Here is a 22,924-nt window from a genome sequence, read left to right as displayed (position 1 = left end):
GTTTCCTGCAAGAGAGAGAAGAGCGGAAAAAAGTGAAACTCCACCCTCCACCTCTGCCTCCCGCCCCCGGGGCCAAAGTACAAAGGGAGGAGGAAGAAGGGAACGGGGTCGGAGCCGTCGGAGCTAAAAGCACTAGAGCCGGGGAGAGGCAGCTCCGAGCCTACTGGGGACTTTCTCCAGCCCTGCACCTGAGAACCCCGGCCGGAGTCCGGGCGCCGCCCCCCCACCCTCCCGGCAGGCCCCACCTTACCCTTGGCGGGCGCCCAAACCGGGCTCCCCGGACTACTGCCGAACTGAGGGACGCTCAGCCCCTTGAAGCCAGCCATGGTGAGGCGCCGGAGGCCCCGGGGCCCCACCCCTCCAGCCTGACCACACCACCCTGGGTGCCCTCCTCCTGAAGCCCGAGATGCGGGGGACCGGGAGGCAACACTCCCGGCTCCCCAGAGAGGCGTGGGTCTGGGGCTGAGGGCCACGACCCCGATGCCCAGGTTCCCGCACTAGCGCTAGGCAGCCAGCGGGGGTGGGGACCGCGGGCACCGGGAGGACCCCACACATTCCAACGACGGCTCGGGGCCATGGAGCCCTTGAAGAACCTCTTCCTCAAGAGCCCTCTGGGGTCATGGAACAGCAGTGGCACTGGGGGCGGCGGGGGTGGGGGCGGAGGCCGGCCGGAGGGATCCCCGAAGGCGGCCGCTTATGCTAACCCTGTGTGGACAGCCCTGTTCGACTATGAGCCCAACGGGCAGGACGAGCTGGCCCTGCGGAAGGGCGACCGTGTGGAGGTGCTGTCCCGGGATGCAGCCATCTCTGGAGATGAGGGCTGGTGGGCAGGCCAGGTGGGTGGCCAGGTGGGCATCTTCCCATCCAACTACGTGTCTCGGGGTGGTGGCCCACCCCCCTGCGAGGTAGCCAGCTTCCAGGAGCTGCGGCTGGAGGAAGTGATCGGCATTGGTGGCTTCGGCAAGGTCTACCGTGGCAGCTGGCGAGGGGAGCTGGTGGCTGTGAAAGCAGCGCGCCAGGACCCCGACGAGGACATCAGCGTGACAGCTGAGAGCGTCCGCCAAGAGGCCCGACTTTTCGCCATGTTAGCCCATCCCAACATCATTGCCCTCAAAGCTGTGTGTCTGGAGGAACCAAATCTCTGCCTGGTGATGGAGTATGCGGCAGGAGGGCCCCTCAGTCGTGCCCTTGCTGGGAGGCGTGTGCCCCCACACGTGCTGGTCAACTGGGCCGTGCAGATTGCCCGTGGGATGCATTACCTGCACTGTGAGGCTCTGGTACCTGTCATCCACCGCGATCTCAAGTCCAACAACAGTGAGTTTCTCTGGGGTGTGGATGGGAAAGGTTGGAAGAGGCGAGGGAGATGGGACCCAGGCACACATCCCAGCTGAGCCTACTCAGGGATCTGTTGGAGGCAAGAGCGTCTGCCTTAGGGGAATCCCAGTTGACTAAGGGGTACCTGTGGCCTTGCACTGGCCCCAAAGCAGGAATTCCAGGAACCTGGCAGTGTCCTATCCTTGCAGCCTTCAGGGGAAACTGCAGCTTTGGGAAACTTGCGTTAAGAACTCAGTGTGAGCTGTCAGCGGACTGCCTAGCTGTGCTCACCACCTCAGGAAGTCCCTTGGAGGCTGGTCCTCCTCCCCTTCCCTCCCTCTGAAGTTTGCATTCATGGTGTTGCTGCTACTCTGCAATCCCCTTCCCTCCTTCATTTTGCCTAATCTATCCTGCATCTGTAAAGAGCTTCTCCCAGACAGAGATCTCAGAGGGAAAAGTCCCTTACTTTCAGCTGCCCCTTACCTGGCCTTTTTAAATTTTTTTTTTTTTACTCAGAGGCTCTATGTCTGTATTTCCCATAAAAATGAGTGATCAGTAGGCCAAAATGGCTTCATGGCCTGGGTAAGTCCTAGTGAACAGTGCCCAATAAGTAGTCCATGCCTCAGCCATGGACAGGGGCATTTAAGAGCAGGATTGACAAGGGGGCCCAGCCTGGAATCCATGCTTGGGAGTGGGAGCCTGGCTAAGAGAGACTGTCTCTAGCCATTTTAGCCCCCCCCCCCCACTTCCCATCATAGGCCCAAGACAAGTGAATGACAGGTTCAGAGAGCTTTCTGAAGCAGGCTGGTTTCATGCCAGGCCCAAACAGGTAGCATTTAGAAAGGCGCATGGGAAGTGTCTAGGCAGGGCCTGACCAGAACAGATCTCAGCACCATGTTGTGGGGGGGGGTGAAGCGGTGTGTGGACACCAGGAGCTGGACCCCATTGGAACCCAGAGCACAAGCTGGATAGCAGTAGGAAAAGTAAGGAAAGCCTCAGTGGGCTCAGAGACTGGGAAGGCACAGAGACTCTTAGGAGATATCAGCATCCATATTTTGAGCCTTCTGGCCTTGGCCGACATGCACAAGGGGCTAGGGGAAGCAGAGCACCAGGACCCAAGTCCTTGCTAGAGCCAGAGGTGCCAGCAAAGGCCAGCAATAGTAGGGGCAGTTCATGTGTCTCAGCCGGACCCCGGTGTGTGACCTAGCTGTCTAGGGACCCCCCATTCTCTGCCCTAGCCTGAGGGGGATTCCCCGAAGGCTCAGGGGGTGGGGGCTCCTGTCTTCTGTTTTTCCTCCCTTCTCTTTCCAGAAAAAAATGGAACAATAGTCCAGGCCCCTGCTCCCCACCCTCCCCACCGCTTCCTGTGTTTCCTGCTGCCCCTGGGCTGGCTTCCTGCCCCTGCTCCAGCCCCTGCTCCCTCCCTAGCCCAGCTGCCTGCAGGGGAGGAAAGAGCTGGGGGTGGAGGGGTTTCGGGAGAGGAAGGAACTGGGATTGCTCCCCCATGCTCCCTCCCCCAGTTCCTCTGCTTCCCTTCCAGAGTCTGGGTGGTGGTGAAGGGCAGGCAAGGTGCGTGCTCTTAGCCTCTGAGCCTGGTATCCAACCTCACAGACCCCAGTCCTAGGCCCAAGTTGCTGTCTGCAGGATTGGGGCAGGGGGGAGTCCCTGGGCTGGGGGAGCACAAGCAGGAAACAATGGCATGATTTTCCTGGACAATGGGGGCCTTGTGAGAAAGCCTGGCGGGGAGAGAAGGGGGAATTCTCCAGGCCCACGAGTCACAGGACCAACCAGCCAGCCTAGCCTGGGCCTGACCTCCCCCAATTTGCCCCCAAAGGACCCCCCCTCCCAGTTGGAGACCTGGCCCCAAAAGGAGAAGTAGAGACCATGGGAGGGAAGCGGAAGAGGTGTGAGTTGCCCAAGCTACTCTAGAGCCCCACAAAGGGGGTGGGGAGGTTGGCCAAGTCCCTTTCCAAAGCCAGGGAGCCCCTAATGCCGAGAGTGGGCCTGCTTGCCCCAGCCTGCTAGCCCGTTTCTGCATGGCTCCGTACCTCCCATGCCTTAGGTCTCTGTCACACACCAAGTTCAAGACCCAAGGCCGGCAGCAGGCAGCTTGGAGAAAAAGCAAGCGATACAGAGTTGAGATGGAGACTTGACAAGTGCCAGAGCTGGAGGTGGGCAGGGACCAGAAAGGCCACAATACAAAGAAGTCCTGAGACTTGGAGCAAGACTTGGGGCGACTTGCTACTCCGCTCTGATCCTCAGATTCCCCCGCTCTGATCCTCAGATTCCCCCGCTGAAAAAAGGAGATTAGCTTTCCTGTTTGACACAGGAGAGCAGAGATTAGGCCTGGAGGCAACTTCTCCATAGGAGAGATAGGCATTGGCTCCAGAAAGGGAATCTGTGCTCTCCCACCCTGCCTAGCCCGGTGTGGTTCCTCGTGGGTGAGCTTGTGCAGGGCTGACAACTGGTTGGTTCTGAGCCTGCAGCAGCCACACAAGAGGCAGCTGAAAAGCTGGAAGTAAAGAATGACTGAGGGTAGAGAGAGGAGAGTGGGCCTGACAGATATGAAGACAAAATCCAAGGCTGGGTGCCAGTGACCTCACATCTGTAATCCTAGCTACTCAGGATGGAGGCTGAGATCTGAGGATTGTGGTTCGAAGCTAGCCCTGGCATGAGTCTATGAGACTCTTACCTAGCTAACCACCAAAAAAGCCAGAAGTAGGGACTAGGAACGTGGTTTAGTGGTAGAGTGCTTGTCTAGCATGCATGAAGTCCTAGGTTCAATTCCTCACTACACATAAATAGAAAAAGCTGGAAGTAGCACTGTGGCTCAAGTAGTACTCTGCTAGCCTTCAGCAAAAGAAGCTCAGGGACAGTGCCCAGGCCCTGAGTTCAAGCCCCACTAAGACTTGTTAAAAAAAAAAAAAGCCAGAAGTAGAGCTATGGCTCAAATGGTGGAGCACTAGCCTTAAACAAAGACCTTTCCTCAGGGATAGCACCCAGGTCCTGATTTCAGGCCCCAGTACCAGCACAAAAGAAAAAATAATCCTGCAAGATGGCAGACCCCAAGCAAAGGCTTTAAAAATCAGTTTGATGTTCATGACAACCCTCTGAGGTGGAATTTGTTGTCATCCTCAGCCTTACTGCCTGTGCAGGACTCAGCCCAAGTCTTGTTCAGTGTATTTTGAGACCATTCTCTGAATTAGGAGAAATTACAAAAAAGTTTGCCAGGCAGAGACACCATAAAGGCTGTTAAGGGCGTATGGAAAAACCAGGTGGAGCAGCTAATGAGCAGCGGAACTGGGCTGCTGATCTGGTCTAGAGCTCTAAGTATGGAAGATGCCAGTGAGGACAGGCAGCTGGCACCTGTAATAGGCTGAGGCAGACCAGGAGTAATGCTGCAGAGGCTGGTAAGAAACGGGGCTCCTAGGAACATTGGAATCAGAGTGAAGTGGTACTGAGAGTGGAAGAGGGCTAAGGAAGCAGAGCCAAGCAGCAGATGCTTTTCGAGCTGAGGCCAGCAGAGAGGGGCAGGGAAGCAGAGACAGAGCCCCCGGCAGACCCCAAGGCTTCACCAGGATCAGGACCAGGGATTGTGGATTCAGACTCTCAAACATGCACACCCTGTCTCCACCTCCTTTGAACAGTTCTCCCTGACTCACCTAGCTGTGTAGGTGCCCTTCCCTAGGTCAGTACGTATGTCACCCCATTGCAGTACTTGATACCCTGTTCAGCACAGCTGAAGGATACCTCTTGACACTTGTGTGGAAAAATTTCACTTCTCTCCCACAGGAGGGCCCTTCAGACCCTTGATGGCTTTCTGATTTTTGTCCCCTTTTTATTCCCTACAACTTCTCTCACTTGAGCTGTTTTTGACCTGGCAAGAAACTTGCAAGTTGCCGCTTTATCTTCCCCGTACTAAGTATGGTGGCCCCATTTGGATCAAAGCCAGGAGCCCCTGCCAAGTCTGACCATCCACTCCTACTTTTGCTGCAGGCTCCTCCTTTATGGCCAAGAACCATCACCCCTCACTTTCTCTTCACACGCAGCTGCCTTGGTGGATATCTTTTGGAGTCTTCTGGCTGGGAATGGCTGCCGTAGCCACCATGTGCTGAGAGTACCAAGGGCCTGTGGTGCCTGCTGGCATATTCTGTGTGTGTGTGTGTGTGTGTGTGTGTGTGTGTGTGTGTGTGTGTGTGTGTGTGTGTGTGTGTGTGTGTGTGTGTGTGTGTGTGTGTGTGTGTGTGTGTGTGTGTGTGTGTACACTGAGGTTTAAAGTTTATTAAATACAGGGACTGGGTGCTGTCCCTTAGTTTTTCTGCTCAAGGCTGGTGCTCTACCACTTGAGTCACAGATCGACTTTTATCTTTTGGTGGTTAATTGAAGAGTCTCATGAACTTTCCTGCCTGGGCTGGCTTTGATCCACAATCCTCAGATCTCAGCCTCCTGGGTAGCTAAGATTATAAGTGTGAGCCACTGGACCTGGCTTCTGCATGCCTTCTTTGCTCGCCTAGGACTTCCTGTCTGTTCCCTGTCCCCAGGGGGATTCTGATTCACACTCACTGATGCCACAGACATTGAGAAACTGCTGCATTGCTAGTTTTTTATTCCCTGAAATATTGAAGGAAAGTTAGAACATGAGCTTTGGAGCCACACAGAGGAGGCTGGAATCACTGCTTTATGTGCTTACAACTTTGGCAAAACTATTTCCCTTCTGTTTTCCTCAGTTGTAAAATGGGAATAATAATAACCTATCCCATTTATTTATTTTGTAGTGCTGAGATTTTAATTCAGCCTCACACTCTAGGCAAAGAGTTTACCATGTGAACCACCCCTTAGCTCTGTTTTGTTCTAATTATTTTTCAGATAAGGGCTCAAGTTTTTGTCAGGGGCCAGCCTGGTCCTCCAACCCAAAGATCTGGAATAACAGATGTTTGCTAACAACCAGCCTAAAATCTCTATTTTCCTAAAATCTCCTCTATGCTAGAGGAGAGGCATTAAGTCCCTGTACCCAGCCTGAAAAGGTTGTATATGTGTTGTGTGTGTTGTGAGGTCATGGAGCTTGAACTCAGTGCCTCAACCTTGTCATTAAGCCTTTTTTCTCAAGAGTAGCCCTCTACCAATTGAGCCACAGCTCCACTTCTGGCTTTTTTGGTGGTTAATTGGAGGTAACAGTCTCACAGACTTTCCTTTCTAGGCTGGCTGAGAACCTTGATCCTCAGATCTCAGCCTCCTAAGCAGGTAGGATTACAGGCTTGAGCCACAGGTCCCAGCTTGAAAATTTTGTTGTTTTGGTTTTGAGTGCTAGAACTGAGTATAAAGTATTGAGCTCCACTAATCCCTGAATAACTGTGTCCCAAATGGTTATTTTGTCTGGTTCTACTCCACACCCCAGCTTTGGGTATGATCTAGACAAGTCACATCTGTGCACCTAGTTGCCTGCCCAGGACACCTGTCAGATGCTGCAAGCTCTTCACCTGTTCCCACATCTAATCCTGGAACCCCAACAATCCTGCCCTTCTTCCCCAGTTCTGCTGCTACAGCCCATTGAGGGTGACGACATGGAGCATAAGACCCTGAAGATCACTGACTTTGGCCTGGCCCGAGAATGGCACAAGACCACACAAATGAGTGCTGCCGGCACCTATGCCTGGATGGCACCTGAAGTCATCAAGGCCTCCACCTTCTCTAAGGGCAGCGATGTCTGGAGGTGCGGCCTGGTGGGGACTGGATGGGGTCTGCTGTGGGTCTGTGAAGGGTAGCGGTGGTTGCCTAAGCCTAGGGGTAGGCACTGGCTGAGCCCAGAGAAAGGGCCTCAGACAGTTTAGTTCCTCCTTGCTTTGGGGTGTAGTGTCAGTAAGTAGGCAGAAGAGGCCACCCAGACTCTTTGTCTTACCCACAGCTTTGGGGTGCTTCTCTGGGAACTACTGACTGGGGAGGTGCCCTACCGAGGTATCGACTGTCTTGCCGTGGCCTATGGTGTGGCCGTTAACAAGCTCACATTGCCCATCCCGTCCACCTGCCCCGAACCCTTTGCACAGCTCATGGCCGGTAAGAGGGCAGGGTGGGCAGATGAGGGACTGAATTTCCTGGCCCAGGACACCTCCAATTCACAACCCCCTCCTTATTCTGTCCCTCTTCCCTGACGTGCCCGTAGACTGCTGGGCGCAGGACCCCCACCGCAGGCCGGACTTCGCCTCCATCCTGCAGCAGTTGGAGGCGCTAGAAGCTCAGGTCCTACGGGAGATGCCGCGGGACTCCTTCCATTCCATGCAGGAGGGCTGGAAACGAGAGATCCAGGGCCTCTTCGACGAGCTGCGGGCCAAGGAAAAGGTACGAGGAATCGGAGGACCCAGGAACCGAACCAGTGTTTCCCTGGTCTCCCTCAGTGAGTGGAGGTGGGCGCCGGGGTCAGTACTGGGCTGACCCTGACGCCTTCGCTGTTCCGGAGCGCAGGAACTCCTGAGCCGCGAGGAGGAGCTGACGCGTGCGGCCCGCGAGCAGCGATCGCAAGCGGAGCAGCTGCGGCGGCGAGAGCACCTGCTGGCCCAGTGGGAGCTGGAGGTGTTCGAGCGCGAGCTGACGCTGCTCCTGCAGCAGGTGGACCGCGAGCGGCCGCACGTGCGCCGCCGCCGGGGCACTTTCAAGCGCAGCAAGCTCCGGGCGCGCGACGGCGGCGAGCGCATCAGCATGCCCCTCGGTAAGGGGCGGGCCCGAGGGCGCCTCTCAGCTATTGGTTGCTGGCGCCAGGGGGCGGGGATGCCTATCCCATTGGCTGTTTTGGAAAGGGGTGTGGCTTCGGGCTGCTTGATGCACCGGGATTGGTTGTAGCGTGTTGGTTGGTTGATCCTTGAGTTGAAGGCTAAGAAGGGGTGGCACCCGGAATGTTTTTCCTGTCTGGGAGGGTTCGGGAGGGAATATTTTCACGTTGACCTGGGAGTGGCTGCGATCGGGAAGGGGCGGGGCTGTTGGAAGTTCTAGGAAGGCTTGTGGGAGGGCGGGAGAAAGGCGGCGCGCGGGGAACCTCCGACTCCGCCCAGCAAGGCGGGTGCTTGAGTGACAGGTGGTCCTATCTCCTTTCCGCCCCCCAAGTTTGCAAAGGCAGTGAGAAGAGACTGCTGTCACTCTCAGCGCCTTCTTGCGTAGTCTGAGGGCTTCCCCAGGGCCCCTGCAGTTTGGAAGTCCTGGCTCTCCTTCACAGACTCGCATCTGCTCCCCTGTTTCCCTGCACCCCAGATTTCAAGCACCGCATCACTGTGCAAGCATCACCTGGCCTTGACCGCAGGAGAAATGTCTTCGAGGTTGGGGCTGGGGACTCGCCCACCTTTCCTCGGTTCCGAGCCATACAGTGTAAGATACCTGGCCTCCCTAGCCCGTTCCCACGTCCTAACCCCTCTAGCAACCCTCATTCTTGGAAGTGAAAACCACCACCCCCTTTCTTCCACTTCTAGGCCGCCCCCCCCCATCTAGTGTCTCACACTAATTATGTTAGGTAAATATCATCGCTATTTAAGTTCTGCTGATAAGAAAAGTAAAACCGTTTTTCAACATAACAGTAAGTAGCCCAGCTAAAATTCAAACTCAGGCAGTTGGCTTTGCTGTACTTATTTCTATGTAGTATATAACAGCTGCAAGGGCTGGGAAGGTGGCTCAGTGGTAGAGCGCTTGCCTTGCATGCATGAGGCCCTGGGTTTGATTCCTCGGCACCACATAAGCAGAAAAAGAAAAAAGCCGGAAGTAGCACTGTGGCTCAAGTGGTAGAGCGCTAACCTTGAGCTGAAGAGTTGAGGGACAGCACCCAGGCCCAGAGTTCAGGCCCATGACCGGACCCAAAAAGAAAACACACACACACACACACACACACACACACACACACAACAGCTTCAAGATTGAGATTTCTGCATTGGTGGCCCATGCCTGTCACCCTAGCTATTCAGGATGCTGAGATCTGAGGATCTCAGTTCAAAGCCAGCCTGGGCAGGAAAGTCCATGAGACTTATCTCTGATTCACCAACAAAAAGGCCAGGTGTAGCTGTGGCTCAACTGGTAGAACAATAATTTTGAGCAAAAAATCAAAGGGACAGCAACCAGGTCCTGAGTTCAAGCCCTACTTCTGCTCCCCCTCTCCCCCCCATCTCCACCCCCCGCCAAAAAAACAAAAACAACAAAACAACACAACAAGAACAAAGACTAATGAGATGTTCCACTTTACTTCTGGCCCCGAGACCCAGACTCACCTATCCTCTGTGAAGCCCACACTGAGAATGATAAGGAGCTTAATAACCTGTCCCCATCTTCCAGAGTTGCCTTGGAGTCTGACTGTCATGACGGGGTGGGGAGAGAGGGAGACAGGGTCAGCTCATAGTCTATCTGATTCCCTTACAGTGGAGCCCGCAGAGCCAGGCCAGGCGTGGGGCCGCCAATCTCCCAGACGTCTGGAGGACTCGAGCAATGGAGAGCGGCGAGCATGCTGGGCCTGGGGTCCCAGTTCCCCCAAGCCTGGGGAGGCCCAGAATGGGAGGTAAACACCCCCCTTCCACCTCAGGATTGTGCTCCTCCCCACAAACCTGAAACTCAACCCTCCCCTCCTTTCCTTCTCCAGGAGAAGATCTCGTATGGACGAAGCCACGTGGTACCTGGATTCAGATGATTCATCCCCCTTAGGATCTCCTTCCACACCCCCAACACTCAATGGTAAGTGGCCTTCTCTCCCCTAACGGGATCTTGCTGAGCTTCTTTTGACACTAAGATAGAACATAAGAAGCCAGGAGGCAGAGGAGGAATCTTGTCCCTCGTTGCAGGTTCTAGTGATTGGCTGAGACAGGACAGAGCCAGGACCACAAGCGAGTGGACACAGCCCAGGCCTCAGGGGGCCCAGAGACTTGTCCTCCTGTTCAAGCCTGGGCCTTCAAGGGGGCACCAGTGCTTTATGCTGTAATCTTAATTACTCAGGGGGAGTAAGTTCTAGAGGATCAAGGTTAAAAGCCAGACTAGACAGAAAAGCCCACAAGACTCCATTTCTAGTTAGCCAGTAAAATGTCAGACTGGAAGTGTAACCCAAAGTGATAGTGTACCAGATGTGAGCAAGCAAGCTGAATGAGTGCAAGAGGCTGAGTTCAGGCCTAGAATGGAACACACACACCTGCTGCCCTGTGGCAGCCCTGCCTCACAGCAGGCTCTAGGGAGGAGGGAGGCTCCCTTTGATGGCCCAGAGAAGCAGTGCCTAGGGACCAGAAGAAAACTGCTTATCTGGGGTGAAGCCAGACAAGTGATTTTCATAGGATGTTTCTCAGATGCTCTTCTTGGGAGCCCCTGGTGGGGGTGCAGAGGGTAAGAAGGCCCACCAGGCCGGTGGCTAATGCCTATAATCCCTAGCTACCCAGAAGATGGAGATCTATACAGTTCTAAGCAGCCTGATCAGAAAAGTCTATGAGGCTCTAATCTCCAATTAATAGCAAAATGCAGAAGTGGAATTGTGGTTCAAGCAGTAGAGCACTGGCCTTGAGCAAAAAAGCCAAGCAAGAGTACAAAGCCCCTAGTTCAAGTACACTGCATCTGGAGAAATCTGGAGTTTTTCTGTTCTCCATGGTAATAACATCTTCTCTTCTGTCCAGCCCTGTGAGGGACATACTGTTATTTCCCTCATTTTAAAGGAAATTGAGGCTCCAAAAAGAGAAATAACCTGCCTGAAATCTTCAGATTTTTTTTTTTTTTTTTTTTTTTTTTTGGTCGGTCGTGGGGCTTGAACTCTGGGCCTGGGCGCTGTCCCTCAGCTCTTCAGCTCAAGGCGAGCGCTCTACCACTTGAGCTACAGCGCCACTTCCGGTTTTCTGGTGGTTTATTGGAGATAGGAGTCTCGCGGTCTTTCCTGCCCGGGCTGGCTTTGAACCACGATCCTCAGATCTCAGCCTCCTGAGTAGCTAGGATTACAGGCGTGAGCCACCAGCGCCCGGCTGAAATCTTCAGATTTTGAAGATTTCAGCCAAGAGAGACTCTGGCTCTCATTCCTTTTTTTTTTTTTTTTTTTTTTTTGGCCAGTCCTGGAGCTTGAACCCAGGGCCTGGGCACTGTCCCCTGAGCTTCTTTTGCTCAAGGCTAGCACTCTACCACTTGAGCCACAGCACCATTTCCAGTTTTTCTGTGCATGTGATAGTAAGGATTCGAACCCAGGGCTTCATGCATGCAAGGCAAGCACTCTACCACTGAGCCACCTTCCTAGTCCCTGGCTCTCATTCTTATAGCCAGCTTCCTGGAAGGAAGGACTCCTCACTTGTAAATGGTTAGAAGGCTAGAGGAGACAGACAGCAGGGCTCCAGAATCAGAATGACAGGGGCTCAGCTCAATACTCCCCAACCTTGGCACAAGCTAGAAGTTACGGTTTCCCTTGCCTGTGGATCCCTGTGCCAACCTGGGGACCATCTTAGCCCTAGTCCCCAGCTTTACCTGCTGCCTGTAGCCCAAGGCAGGACCCGGCTTAAGTGCAGTAAACAATTTAGCTCCCCTTCTCTATCCCATCCCTATCACTAGGGCCTGAGTTGATGGTAATAGTAGCCATGTTTATTGGCTCTCTCCTAGGTGCCAGGCATTACTGTGAGGTGGATATTATTATCAGCACAGTTGCACAGAGGAGGAAACGGAAGCACAAAGAGATTAAGTGGTTTGCTCTAGGGCATCCAGCCCAGTAGGGATTTGAACCTAGGTTTTTGAAGCAGAGCCCTGGACCCCCCACCTACCAAAACAGTTTTCACCCCCGTAGTTGTGCTGTGGTGACTAAACAAAAATCTGGAAGGCCAAGGTGATTAAATTTGCCTGTTCTGGAACGTGCCGAGGGTGTGAGTCAGAGCAGACCCTGATAGCGCTCCGCACAGCCCTCTGCCCTTGTCCTCCCTGGGCAGTGTAACACAAGTTTTCTGCGCTACCTGAAAGGATATGCCTGCCCAGCCTAGCTGCTAGCTGAGCATGCCTCCCCTGGTTCAAGTCTCCACCCCAGCTGCCATCTTGATCTCCCAGCTACCCAGAGTCAGAAGCCTGGCTGAGAATCAATGACTGGAACCTCTATTCCAGCCATAAGTCACCATTGGTGATCCCTACACACCTACCCTGTCCCCAGCTGGATATCTGTTCCCTGAGGACCAGGGTACAGTGAGTTATGTTTGTTTGTTGGTTGGTCAGTCGTGGGGCCTGAACTCTGAACCTGGGCGCTGTCCCTCAGCTCTTCAGCTCAAGGCTAGCGCTCTACCACTTGAGCCAAAGCACCACTTCCGGCTTTTTTGGCTTATGTGGTGCTGAGGAATCGAACCCAGGGCCTCATGCATGCAAGGCAAGCACTCTACCACTGAGCCACCTTCCCAGCCCTAAGTTATGTATTTTGCAGCACTGACAAATCCAGAGCCCTTAACCACAAGGCCCCACGGAAGCAATTTCCCCTTTGTCTCTGGCTCAGGAATAGTCATCCTGCTTCTCCTGAGAAACAGGGTTTCCAACTTTGCCAGGACACTTTAGAGGCAAATTCAACTCCCAGCTCAAGTATTCTGGATGCCACTTAACTCAGGGACCTCTGTTTCTGAGGATTGACTACAAGAACTTCTGTTCACCCTGGTGGCCTGACCTCCACCCACACTTTCCTTTGTCTCTTTCTCTTACCTATTTTGCATTTTATTTTTTGTGGTGCTGAAATGGAATCCAGGTAAGTGCTCTACCATTTAGTTAGCCACATCCCAGCCTTCTCTTGTCTGTAATAAATGCCTCTCAGCTGAGGCTCACTCCTGTAATCTACTTAGGAGACTGAGATTTGAAGATCGAGGTTTAAAGCCAGCTGGCAGAAAACTTCCTAAAGAATCTTAGTTCAAGTTAACCAGGAAGAAATCAGAAGTGGAGTTGTGGTTCAAGTGGTAGAGCACTAGCCTTGAGCAAAAAAGCCAGGCAGGAGCGCCCAGGTCCTGAGTTCAAGTCCCAATATTGGTGCGTATGCACACGTGTGCACACGCACACACACACACACACACACACACACACACACACACACATCTTCTGTTTAAACTCAGTATATATGGTCTTTCTTTTTCTTTCTTCTTTTTTTTTTTTTTTTGGTGGTTGTTGTCAGTTGTGGGCTCTTGAACTCTGGGCCTGGGCACTGCCCTTGAGTTCTTCAGCTCAAGGCAAACTCCCTACCACTTGAGCCACAGAACCACTTCTGGCTTTTTCTGTTTAGACACTTTATGTGACCTGGAGGTTCCCCAGGCCCAGCCGCAGGTGCTCTAGAACCAAGTCAAGCCAATCTAAAGTCTGAAATCAAGATGCTGGTTTTTTAAAATCTAGGACAGCATCTGGTAGGAAGTGATGGTGGGTGAGGAGGGTGAGGGTTGGCCTGCTCCACCCTCACTGGCCTCGCGCAGTCTAAGGCAAGCCCTCAAGCTCTCTGGACTTGAGAATCAAACACCTAATGCCTCTACATCATGAGAAACACAGGCTCTAAACAAGCTGTGATCGTCGGCAAGGCACTTACCTCTTTGAACCTCAGTTTCTTCATTTCTGGAAGGACAGTATTCCCACATTAGGGTGCGCTCCGAACTACGTTGGAGTGGGAACGGAGTAGGCAGAAGAGCCCAGTGTCTCCAGGCTACTTAGGAGACTGAGATCTGAGGATTGCAGTTTGACAGTCAATCTGAGAGGCTTATTAACCACAAAAAGCCAGAAGAGGAGGTGTGGCTCAAGTGGTAGAGTGCCAGCCTTAAAAAAGCTTACCAAAGCTGGGCACCAGTGGCTCACACCTATAATCCTCGCTACTCAGGAGGCTGAAATCTGAGGATCATGGTTCAAAGCCAGCCCAGGCAGGAAAGTCCGTGAGACTCTTATCTCCAATAAACCACAGAAAACTGGAAGTGGCACTGTGGCTCAAGCGGTAGAGCGCTGGCCTTGAGCTGAAGAGTGCAGGGACAGCGCCCAAGCCCAGAGTTCAAACCCCATGACCCACACACACACAAAAAAAGGGGGGCTGGGAAGGTGGCTCAGTGGTAGAGCGCTTGCCTTGCACGCATGAGGCCCTGGGTTCGATTCCTCAGCACCACATAAGCAAAAAGAAAAAAGCCGGAAGTGGCGCTGTGGCTCAAGTGGTAGAGCGCTAGCCTTGAGCTGAAGAGCTGAGGGACAGCACCCAGGCCCAGAGTTCAGGCCACTGACTGGACCAAAAAAAAAGGTCAAGACTTGCCCAATGAGGAACGGAATGGGCATGGGGTCCTGGTCCCAGCCAGTAGGACCAGCCCTGCCCCTGGCTCTAGAGATTGCCTGTGGCTGGCCATGGAGGCCACAGTCTGCAGCCAGCCTCTTCTGGGATCTCTGTCCTGCCATCACTGGGCTCTGGAGCCCTTGGCTGCCTCCCAGTCTGGTTCATCCAGCTCCATCTCTGAGGAAAGGTGGGATGAACTGATGGGAGGTTCTGCTGGACAGGGAGGAGCTGGACTTACAAGTACAATGGAGTCAGTGAAGATCCCACTGGACAAGAGAGCTTAGTCCTTATTCTGAGGCCACTGTGCAGTCCCCAGGGCCCTCATCGGGAAGATGTACCAGCCTTGGTCTGACCTCTGCTGCTGCTGCTCACTTCCAGGTAACCCCCCGAGGCCAAGCCCAGAGTCTGAGGAACCGCGACGACCGGGCCCAGCGGAACGAGGCAGCAACTCCGGAACACCCAAGCTGATCCAGCGCGCGCTGTTGCGGGGCACGGCCCTGCTTGCCTCACTGGGCCTTGGGCGGGACCTGCAGCCACCAGGGGGCCTGAGCCGAGACCGTGGGGAGTCCCCCACAGTGCCCCCAGTGTCCGTCCCCGCGCCCTGCCCCACTGAGCCACCCTCCACCCCACTCATCCGTCTTTCCCCCAAGATGCCCCACACCCGCAACCAGCCCACCTCAGGGCCTCTGCTGCTGGATCTGGGTGTCACCACTGGCCAACCTTCAGCTAAGAGCCCCCGGCGTGAAGAGACACGAGGTGAGTGTCCCTAGAACCAGTGCTTCGATGGTGGCCACCAGTGTGGGGAGGGGCCAAGGACTTGCATCTTGGGGCCCTGGAGATACCTGAGAACTGCACTGTATGTTCAGCTGCTGGAGTGGTCAAGGGGGCAGGGTGAGCTAGACCAGCTATGGAACAAGAGAAGTACCAATGATAGACTCCTACTAGGTGGTTACTTATGCTGGGTTAATTTTGTAGAGGTTGTCCCATGTAATTATAGCAAGGTAGCACATACCTGTAATTCCAGCCGTGGGTCCAGCTCAGGCCAGCCTGAGCTACACAATCAGACTCTGGAAAAAAAGGATCTGTAAACTTATACTCATTTTTTTATTTGTTAATTTATTTGTTGGTCATGGGGCTTGAGCTCAAGGATGAGGCTCTGTCCCTGAGCTTTTGTGCTCAAAACTAGTGCTCTACCACTTTGAGCCATAGCTCCACTTCTGGTTTTCTAGTAGTTAAATGGTGATAAGAGTCTCTCTGACTTTCCTGCCCTCATATCTCAGCCTCCTGAGTAGCTAGGATTACAGGCATGAACTGCTGGCACTTGGCTTTGCTTAGCTTTTTTTTTTTGGGGGGGTCCAGTCATGGGCCTGAACTTTGGGCCTGGGCGCTGTCCCTCAGCTCTTCAGCTCAAGGCTAGTACTCTACCAGTTGAGCCATAGTGCCACTTCGGCTTTTTTTTTTTTCTGGTTATGTGGTGCTGAGGAATCTAACTGAGGGCCTCATGCATGCAAGGCAAGCACTCTACCACTGAGCCACCTTCCCAGCCCCTTTGCTTAGCTTTTTTACTCGTAGTTGGTACTCTACCTTTTGAGCCATGCCTCCAGTTCCAGTTTTTTTTGTGCCACTCCTAGGGCTTTAACCAAGGGCCTGGGGGCTGTCCTTGAGCTTTTTTTTACTCCAGACTAGCACTTTACCACTTGAGTCACAGCTCTACTTCCGGTGTTTTGGTGGTTCATTGGAGATAAGAGTCTCACAGACTTGGCTCTTAACCACAAAAGATGAGGAAATTTAAAGAATCCGGAAGTTCAGGGGTCTCACAACTTGTAAGTGGATGGGTAAGTTCTGTGTGCTCTACCTGCCAGGTGCTTTATGATTTTTAAAGTTTTTTGATCTAAGGCTGGGAAGGTGGCTCAGTGGTAGAGCACTTGCCTTGCATGCCTGAGGCCCTGGGTTCGATTCCTCAGCACCACATAAGCCAAAAAAAAAAAAAAAAAAAAAAGCCAGAAGTAGCACTGTGGCTCAAGTGGTAGAGCACTAGCCTTGAGCTGAAGAGCTGAGGGACAGCGCCCAGGCCCAGAGTTCAGGCCCCACGACCAGACCCAAAAAAAAAAAATTTTTTTTTATCTAATTCATTTAATTTTTGGTGTCAGTACTGGAGCTTGAACTCAAGGTCTGGGCACTGTCCCTGAACTTTTCCTGCTCAACACTAGTGCTCTGCCATTTAAGCCACAGCTCCATTTCCTTCTTTTTGGTGGCTAAGTAGAGACTAGAGTCTCAAAGACTTTCCTGCTCAGGCTGGCTTTGAACTACAACTCTCAGATCTCAGCATTCTGGAGAGTGAGGATTCCAGGTGTGAGCCACTGATGGCCAACTGTCAGGTTCTTCATCCCTTCACGATAGACAGATGTGCAGTAAACAAAGCATAAAGGATCCCTGAAGTTATGAGCTAAGCAGCTCCCTTGTAGAAAGAGAAACTGAGGCCTAGAACAGTGCAGGGCCTCCTGGAGACACCTAGGAACTGAGGGGTCCCTAACCCTGTGCCCCTCCTGCACCCTCATAGGAGGCACCGTCTCACCCCCACCAGGAATATCACGCTCTGCTCCTGGCACCCCTGGCACCCCTCGTTCACCCTTGGGCCTCATCAGCCGACCTCGGCCTTCACCCCTTCGTAGCCGCATTGACCCGTGGAGTTTTGTGTCAGCTGGACCACGGCCTTCACCCCTGCCCTCTCCACAGCCTGCACCCCGACGGGCACCCTGGACCTTGTTCCCGGACTCAGATCCCTTCTGGGACTCCCCACCTGCCAACCCCTTCCGGGGAGGCCCTCAAGACTGCAGGGCGCAGACCAAAGATATGGGTGCCCAGGCCCCCTGGGCGCCAGAGGCAGGGCCTTGAGTGGGCCAGGCCACCCGCCACGCTCCAGCTACCTTAGAGGAGACACCGCATACACTGGAATGGCACCAGGCAGGCCTCTCTATAGCTGCCTTGGTTTCCCCCAGGATCCCCACCACCACCCCCGCTTGGGAGGGGGGGTGGTCAGGAACACTACACTGCACCGGAAGCCTTCACACTGGATGGGGGGGGCCTGCACCCCCTTCACCTGCAACCTGGAGGTCCCCCTGACTTCCTTGCCCTACTGGGGCCTGACACTGTCTGTACCCAGCTGGTTGGGAGGACCAGAGCCTGACTCAGGGAATTGCCCGCAGGGGTGTCCGCAGGGAGGGGAGGCGCAGGGGAGAAAGGCCAACCTCAGCTGTCACCAGCACTTTTGACCAAGTCCTGCCACTGTGGTTCCTGCCCCAGGGCTTAGTTCCTGGACAGCCCCCCTCCCCCCCACCCCCCTAGCCCACCTCTGAAAGTGGTCTGAGGCTGGGATTTTTTGGGTGCCTTCCTGCTGCCCCAGCCAGGGTTGTGGCCTTGGCCTGAGGTTCCAATGAAGCCAAATAAACTTGTAAGCTGTTTTCCCAAGTGCAGCAGGCTGGTGTTGTCATCCCCACCCCACCCCCAGGCACGTGGTCCAGGCCACATCGCTTTGCCACGCGTGCCTCTCAACTTCCCCCAACCACAAACGGTGTTTCCTCACACTCACTCCACGTCTGCATGTGTTTCCGGTGACTGTATTTGTCCCGATCCTCCCTGTTGACCCTGCCTGTCTTCTGCACGCTGGCCACAGAACCCCCACCCGGTACAGATCTCCCACTTCCCAGAGTCGATAGCCCTCAGGTGACATCCTCAGATTGGCCTGGGTTGATCTCCAGCCCAGGGTCTGGATGCACAAGGAACAATCCCACCACCTCCAGGCATGGTGAGCGCCAGACACGGACAATTCCTGGACGTCTGTGTTCTCACACTATGCCCTGGGCCAGCGCCCTTCCTTGGCCTCTGGCACTCAGAATCTGCGGTTTATAGTTAGAGGTTCGGGCTCCTAGTCTTCCCCTCATCCTAAGGCAAGCAGACAGGCAAGGAGGCTCGAGGGTAGGCCGGAAGCTGGAAACATCACCTGCCTACGTGGCTCTAGTCATCCTTGAGTTCCCGCCCCTCACCTCACTCAGCCCCAGCTGCTGCCACCCAAAATCCCACCTTTCCTTTCATCCCTCTGTCTAGCTACCATCGTACCCCAATATGCCCCAGTATTCCTCCATGGGGCTCCCTGGGCCACACTTAGAGGCGCTTTCCCCAGGGAGCTGGCCCTCCTCCACAGACAGCCCCACCCTACCCCCCCCATTACCTGAGCATCTCCGCCATGGGATTTAGGACGGTATAAAGTTTCAAGTTACTTTGCTCACAGGTTTCTTTTACTCGGCTTGGGCACTGTCGCTGCGCTCTTCAGCTCAAGGTGAGTGCTCTACCGAGTGAGCCACAGCACCACTTCCAGTTTTCTGAGTGGTTTGTTGGAGTTAAGAATCTCACGGGTGTGTGGGGGGGGGGGGGGGGGCTGGGAAGGTGGCTCAGTGATAGAGCACTTGCTTTGCATGCATGAGGCCCTGGGTTCGATTCCTCAGCACCACATAAGAAAAAAGAAAAAAGCTGGAAGTGGCGCTGTGGCTCAAGTGGTAGAGTGCTAGCCTTGAGCTGAAGAGCTGAGAGACAGCGCCCAGGCCCAGAGTTCAAGCCCCACGACCGGACCCCCAAAAAAAGAATCTCACGGCCTTTCCTGCCCCAGCTGGCTTTGAACCACTATCCTCAGATCTCAGCCTCCTGGGTAGCTAGGATTACAGGTGTGACCCACTGCTGCCCTGCTTGCTCACAAGTTTTCTAGGCAAGCACCAGGAGGACACACCTGTGTGTCCCCTTCCCTTGTGTCTGAATGGTGAAATGGAGTTTGAGGCTGAGGGAACAAGACCTCGAATAAGTGCGAGGCCCTGGCTAGGCCTCGGCTTCCCCACCCTTACCACAGCACCTTCCTCTGCCGCCCCCATAGCCCCAGCTGCTGGGTCTTGCCCCAGAAACTGGGAGGAGCCCTCCAGCTCACCTCCCTCCGGTGCACACTCACCCCACTTCTCTCCCAGCCACCCACGCAGCACCTCCTTCCAGCCCCGCCCTGCCCAGCCCCTCCCAGGGGCCTGCGGTGGAGCAGTCAGCTTCCACAGCAGCACCCCAGATTCAGCATCGTGCTATGGGGGGTCTGAGGCCTTGGGCCCGATATCTGCTCCTGCTTGTGGCCCACCTGCTGGCCCTGGGGCTTGGGGCTGTGGTATTCCAGGCCCTGGAGGGCCCTCCAGCACTCCGCCTCCAAGCCCAGCTCAAGGCTGAGCTGGCTACCTTCCTGGCGGAGTATGGGGCCTGCTTGCCACCTGGAGCCCTGGAGGAGCTTCTGGGCACCACCCTGAGAGCACAGTCCCACGGAGTCTCCAGCCTGGCCAACGGCTCAGACGCCAGCAACTGGGATCTTCCCTCAGCCCTGCTCTTCACTGCCAGTATCCTCACCACCGCGGGTAGGCCACCATGCCACGCGAGGAGGCTTCTGAGGTCATGACCCCGCCCTCCCCCCACACCCCAGGACCCTAGCAGTGCAGCCCTTCCCCCAGCGCCATAGCGCCAGATGAAGCTCCAGCTCTATCAGGCCTGACATCACCACTGGGGCTCCCCACACCAACACACCCCAACTGGTGCCTCCACTTCAGCTGCCAGAAGGGGTGTGGCCTCCACAGCCTCACCTGAGGCGCTGATCGGGACCTGGGAAAAGTACCTAGTCCACATGATATGGCAGAAAACACACACGGTGGGGTGGATTCTTGGATGGAGGGATGTGGAGGAAACAGGGCAGAAGGAATGTGAGGATGTTCTGATGATGATCTATTCACCAAAGGAACAGGATGCTGACAAAGGATGGAAGAATTCCTGTCTTCAGGAATAGCATGTACTTAGGCCCAGAGAAATAAAGCAGAGACCCAACCTGGCTTTTGTTGTTCTGCAAATTGCCAAATAGTTGGGGGAGGGTTGTTTTTTGGATTTTTTTGTCAGTTGTAGAGCTTGAACTCTGGGCCTGGGTGCTGCCCCTCAGCTCTTCAGCTCAAGGTTAGCACTCTACCACTTGAGCCACAGCGCCACTTCCAGTTTTTTCTGGTGGTTGGTTAATTGGAGATGAGTCTCACAGACTTTCCTGCTTTGGCTGGCTTTGAACCACGATCCTCAGATCTCAGCCTCCTAAGTAACTAGGATTACAGGTGTGAGCCATCGGTACCTGGCTTCCCAATAGTTTTTGAATCCAAACCTTTATTTCCAATTTCTTTCGGAAATTCAAGAAACAAATTCATCCTGAGCCTGAATCCCTACATGTCAACATACAAGCTAGAACAGGACAGGAACACCTCCAGAGCCCAGCTTCTCCAGCCACCTCAATACCCTTGTATTATCTCACATCTGGCTTCTGAGGACATTGCAGTTTGCAACCTCTGGACCAGCTGATCCTGTTATCCCAGCATGCCTTGCTCTCCCACCTCTCCCTTAACACGTACTTCTCCAGACCCAAATGCCTTCTCATTCATCCTGCCTCTTTGTAGTCCTTTGTGTTTTCCTCCCTGCTCTCCAACTATAAGTCAGGGCCTGAGCAAATTCCAGCTCATGGCCTGGCACATAGACAGACGTGATGTCCCTTTGGGACATGGGCAGAGGACACGCTACCAGCAATGGACTTGGAAATATAGGTCAAAAGCAGAGCCAAGGAAATCTCTCAGAAAGTCTGGCTCAGCCTGAGGGTGTGGCTAATGGTCGTACACTTGCTTAGCATAATCTCCAGCACCAGAAAACAAGAAAAGGAAAGAACAAATGAAGGAAGGAAGGCGGCCAAGATCTCCCAAGGCAGGACAGTAGTTGTGAGTTGTCCCAGCTACAACAGGCCTGAGGAATGTATTGTCTTCCTTTAGCCTTTCATTTTCTACGGAAGACGGGAGTGGCCCAGAGGAGTTGAGGGACTTGCCCAGGATCCTAGCCAAAGAGCAGAGCCTGAAGAGCGTGTGCAATGTGAGCCACTAGAGGGCAGCTTTCTGGCGGGACAATGGGGACCCCTTTTCAAGATCACTGGTAGATGTCTCTCTCTCCTCCAGGTTATGGCCACATGGCTCCACTATCGGCAGCTGGGAAGGCCTTCTGTGTGGTCTACGCGGCTCTGGGGCTGCCAGCTTCCTTAGCCTTTGTGGCTGCCCTGCAACACTACCTGCTCCCTTCCTTCAGCTGCTTGGGTGTCTGGGCAACTACCCGCTGGCAGCTGACACCAGCCCGGGCTGCGCTGCTTCAGGCTACAGGATTCGGCCTGTTAGTGGCTACCCTCTTCGTGCTGCTGCCAGCTCTGGTGCTGTGGGGTGTCCAGGGTGACTGCAGCCTGCTAGAGGCCATCTACTTCTGCTTCGGCTCCCTAAGCACCATTGGCCTGGGAGACCTGCTGCCTGGCCAGGGCCGTGGCCTGCATCCAGGGATTTACCACCTTGGCCAGTTCTCCCTTCTTGGTAAGTCCAGAGCGAAGCAGGGAGGTGTTGGGGGGGGGGGGCGCGCTTGGACTATGGCTCCCATAAGCCACTGGGGGGGGCTGCTACTCACAGTCCAAAGAACCGTAGGGGCAGTGCTGGACGTGGTGCCAGGTGTCGGGGTGGGTCATCTCACTGGGGAACAAACATCAAGAGCATCCAAGAGCGGCCCTAGCAACCTTTCCTCCCCAGGTTACTTGCTGCTAGGACTCCTTGCCATGCTGCTGGCTGTGGAGACCCTCTCTGAGCTGCCACAAGTCCGTGCCATAGTGAAGTTCTTTGGGTCCAGTGGCCCTGTGACAGCTGAGGACCAACATGGCATCCTAAGCCGAGACGAGTTGGATCTGAGCACCCTGCCTCCCCCCACTCCCGCCTCAGACCAGACCCCACCTTGCTGACACGACACAGGTGCCCAACTTCACCCTTTTTTAGGTGAAGGAGCTGGAAGCAATCATCAGGAGTGCTTGGGGAAGAATCTGGAGATGGGGGAAGTGGAGTGAAGCCAGGGGTATAAATAAGGACCTCAGGGAATAATGTGTTAATAAAAAAATAATAAAATGGTCATGGTATGCAGTAGACACTATGTGGGAAATGAACTATGCAATTTGTGGGCAGGGATGGGAGGGGAAAACTGGGAGAAAGCAAAGGAAAGGGTGACATTGTCCGAAAAGAAATGCACTCATCACCTGAGTTATGAAATGGTCACCCTTCTATACATCACCTTAACAATAACAATAAAATTATAGTTATATTTAAAATTAAATAAAATGGTCCATGCACCAGTGGCTCATGCCTGTAATCCTAACTACGCAGTATCTGAGACTGGAGGATCCCTGTTGGAATCCAGCCTGGGCAGGAAAGTCCATGAGACTCTTATCTCCAGTTAATTAACAAGAAAAAAAAAAAGCCAAGTACAGTAGTT

General features: G+C 54.2%; 2 protein-coding genes across 3 annotated transcripts; both read left to right on the top strand.

The window, feature by feature from the left end:
* The first annotated feature begins 21 nt into the window (after positions 1–21).
* Positions 22–18,007, top strand: LOC138818582 (mitogen-activated protein kinase kinase kinase 11). 2 transcript variants are annotated; one of them, XM_070009529.1, is made up of 10 exons: positions 22–1,314; positions 6,844–7,024; positions 7,217–7,365; positions 7,472–7,647; positions 7,771–8,014; positions 8,551–8,664; positions 9,700–9,835; positions 9,917–10,008; positions 14,918–15,295; positions 17,124–18,007. In XM_070009529.1, exons 1-10 carry the CDS (start codon positions 576–578, stop codon positions 17,432–17,434), a joined length of 2,520 nt encoding a protein of 839 aa, XP_069865630.1. In that variant the 5' UTR covers positions 22–575; the 3' UTR covers positions 17,435–18,007. The 2 variants fall into 2 exon arrangements, with proteins under 2 accessions (XP_069865630.1, XP_069865629.1); XM_070009528.1 differs by having other exon boundaries at positions 24–1,314; positions 17,100–18,007.
* Positions 18,008–19,653: 1,646 nt separating this feature from the next.
* Positions 19,654–22,553, top strand: LOC138818585 (potassium channel subfamily K member 7-like). The gene is made up of 3 exons (XM_070009533.1): positions 19,654–19,974; positions 21,586–21,984; positions 22,195–22,553. Exons 1-3 carry the CDS (start codon positions 19,656–19,658, stop codon positions 22,398–22,400), a joined length of 924 nt encoding a protein of 307 aa, XP_069865634.1. The 5' UTR covers positions 19,654–19,655; the 3' UTR covers positions 22,401–22,553.
* The last annotated feature ends 371 nt before the right edge of the window (positions 22,554–22,924 follow it).

The sequence above is a fragment of the Dipodomys merriami genome, unplaced genomic scaffold, assembly GCF_024711535.1.
Source record: "Dipodomys merriami isolate MVZ:Mamm:240054 unplaced genomic scaffold, mDipMer1.0.p SCAF_78, whole genome shotgun sequence".
NCBI classification, from domain to species: Eukaryota; Metazoa; Chordata; class Mammalia; order Rodentia; family Heteromyidae; genus Dipodomys; species Dipodomys merriami.
Note: the sequence above shows the minus strand (reverse complement) of the source record. Positions and strands in the feature narration are given on the sequence as shown.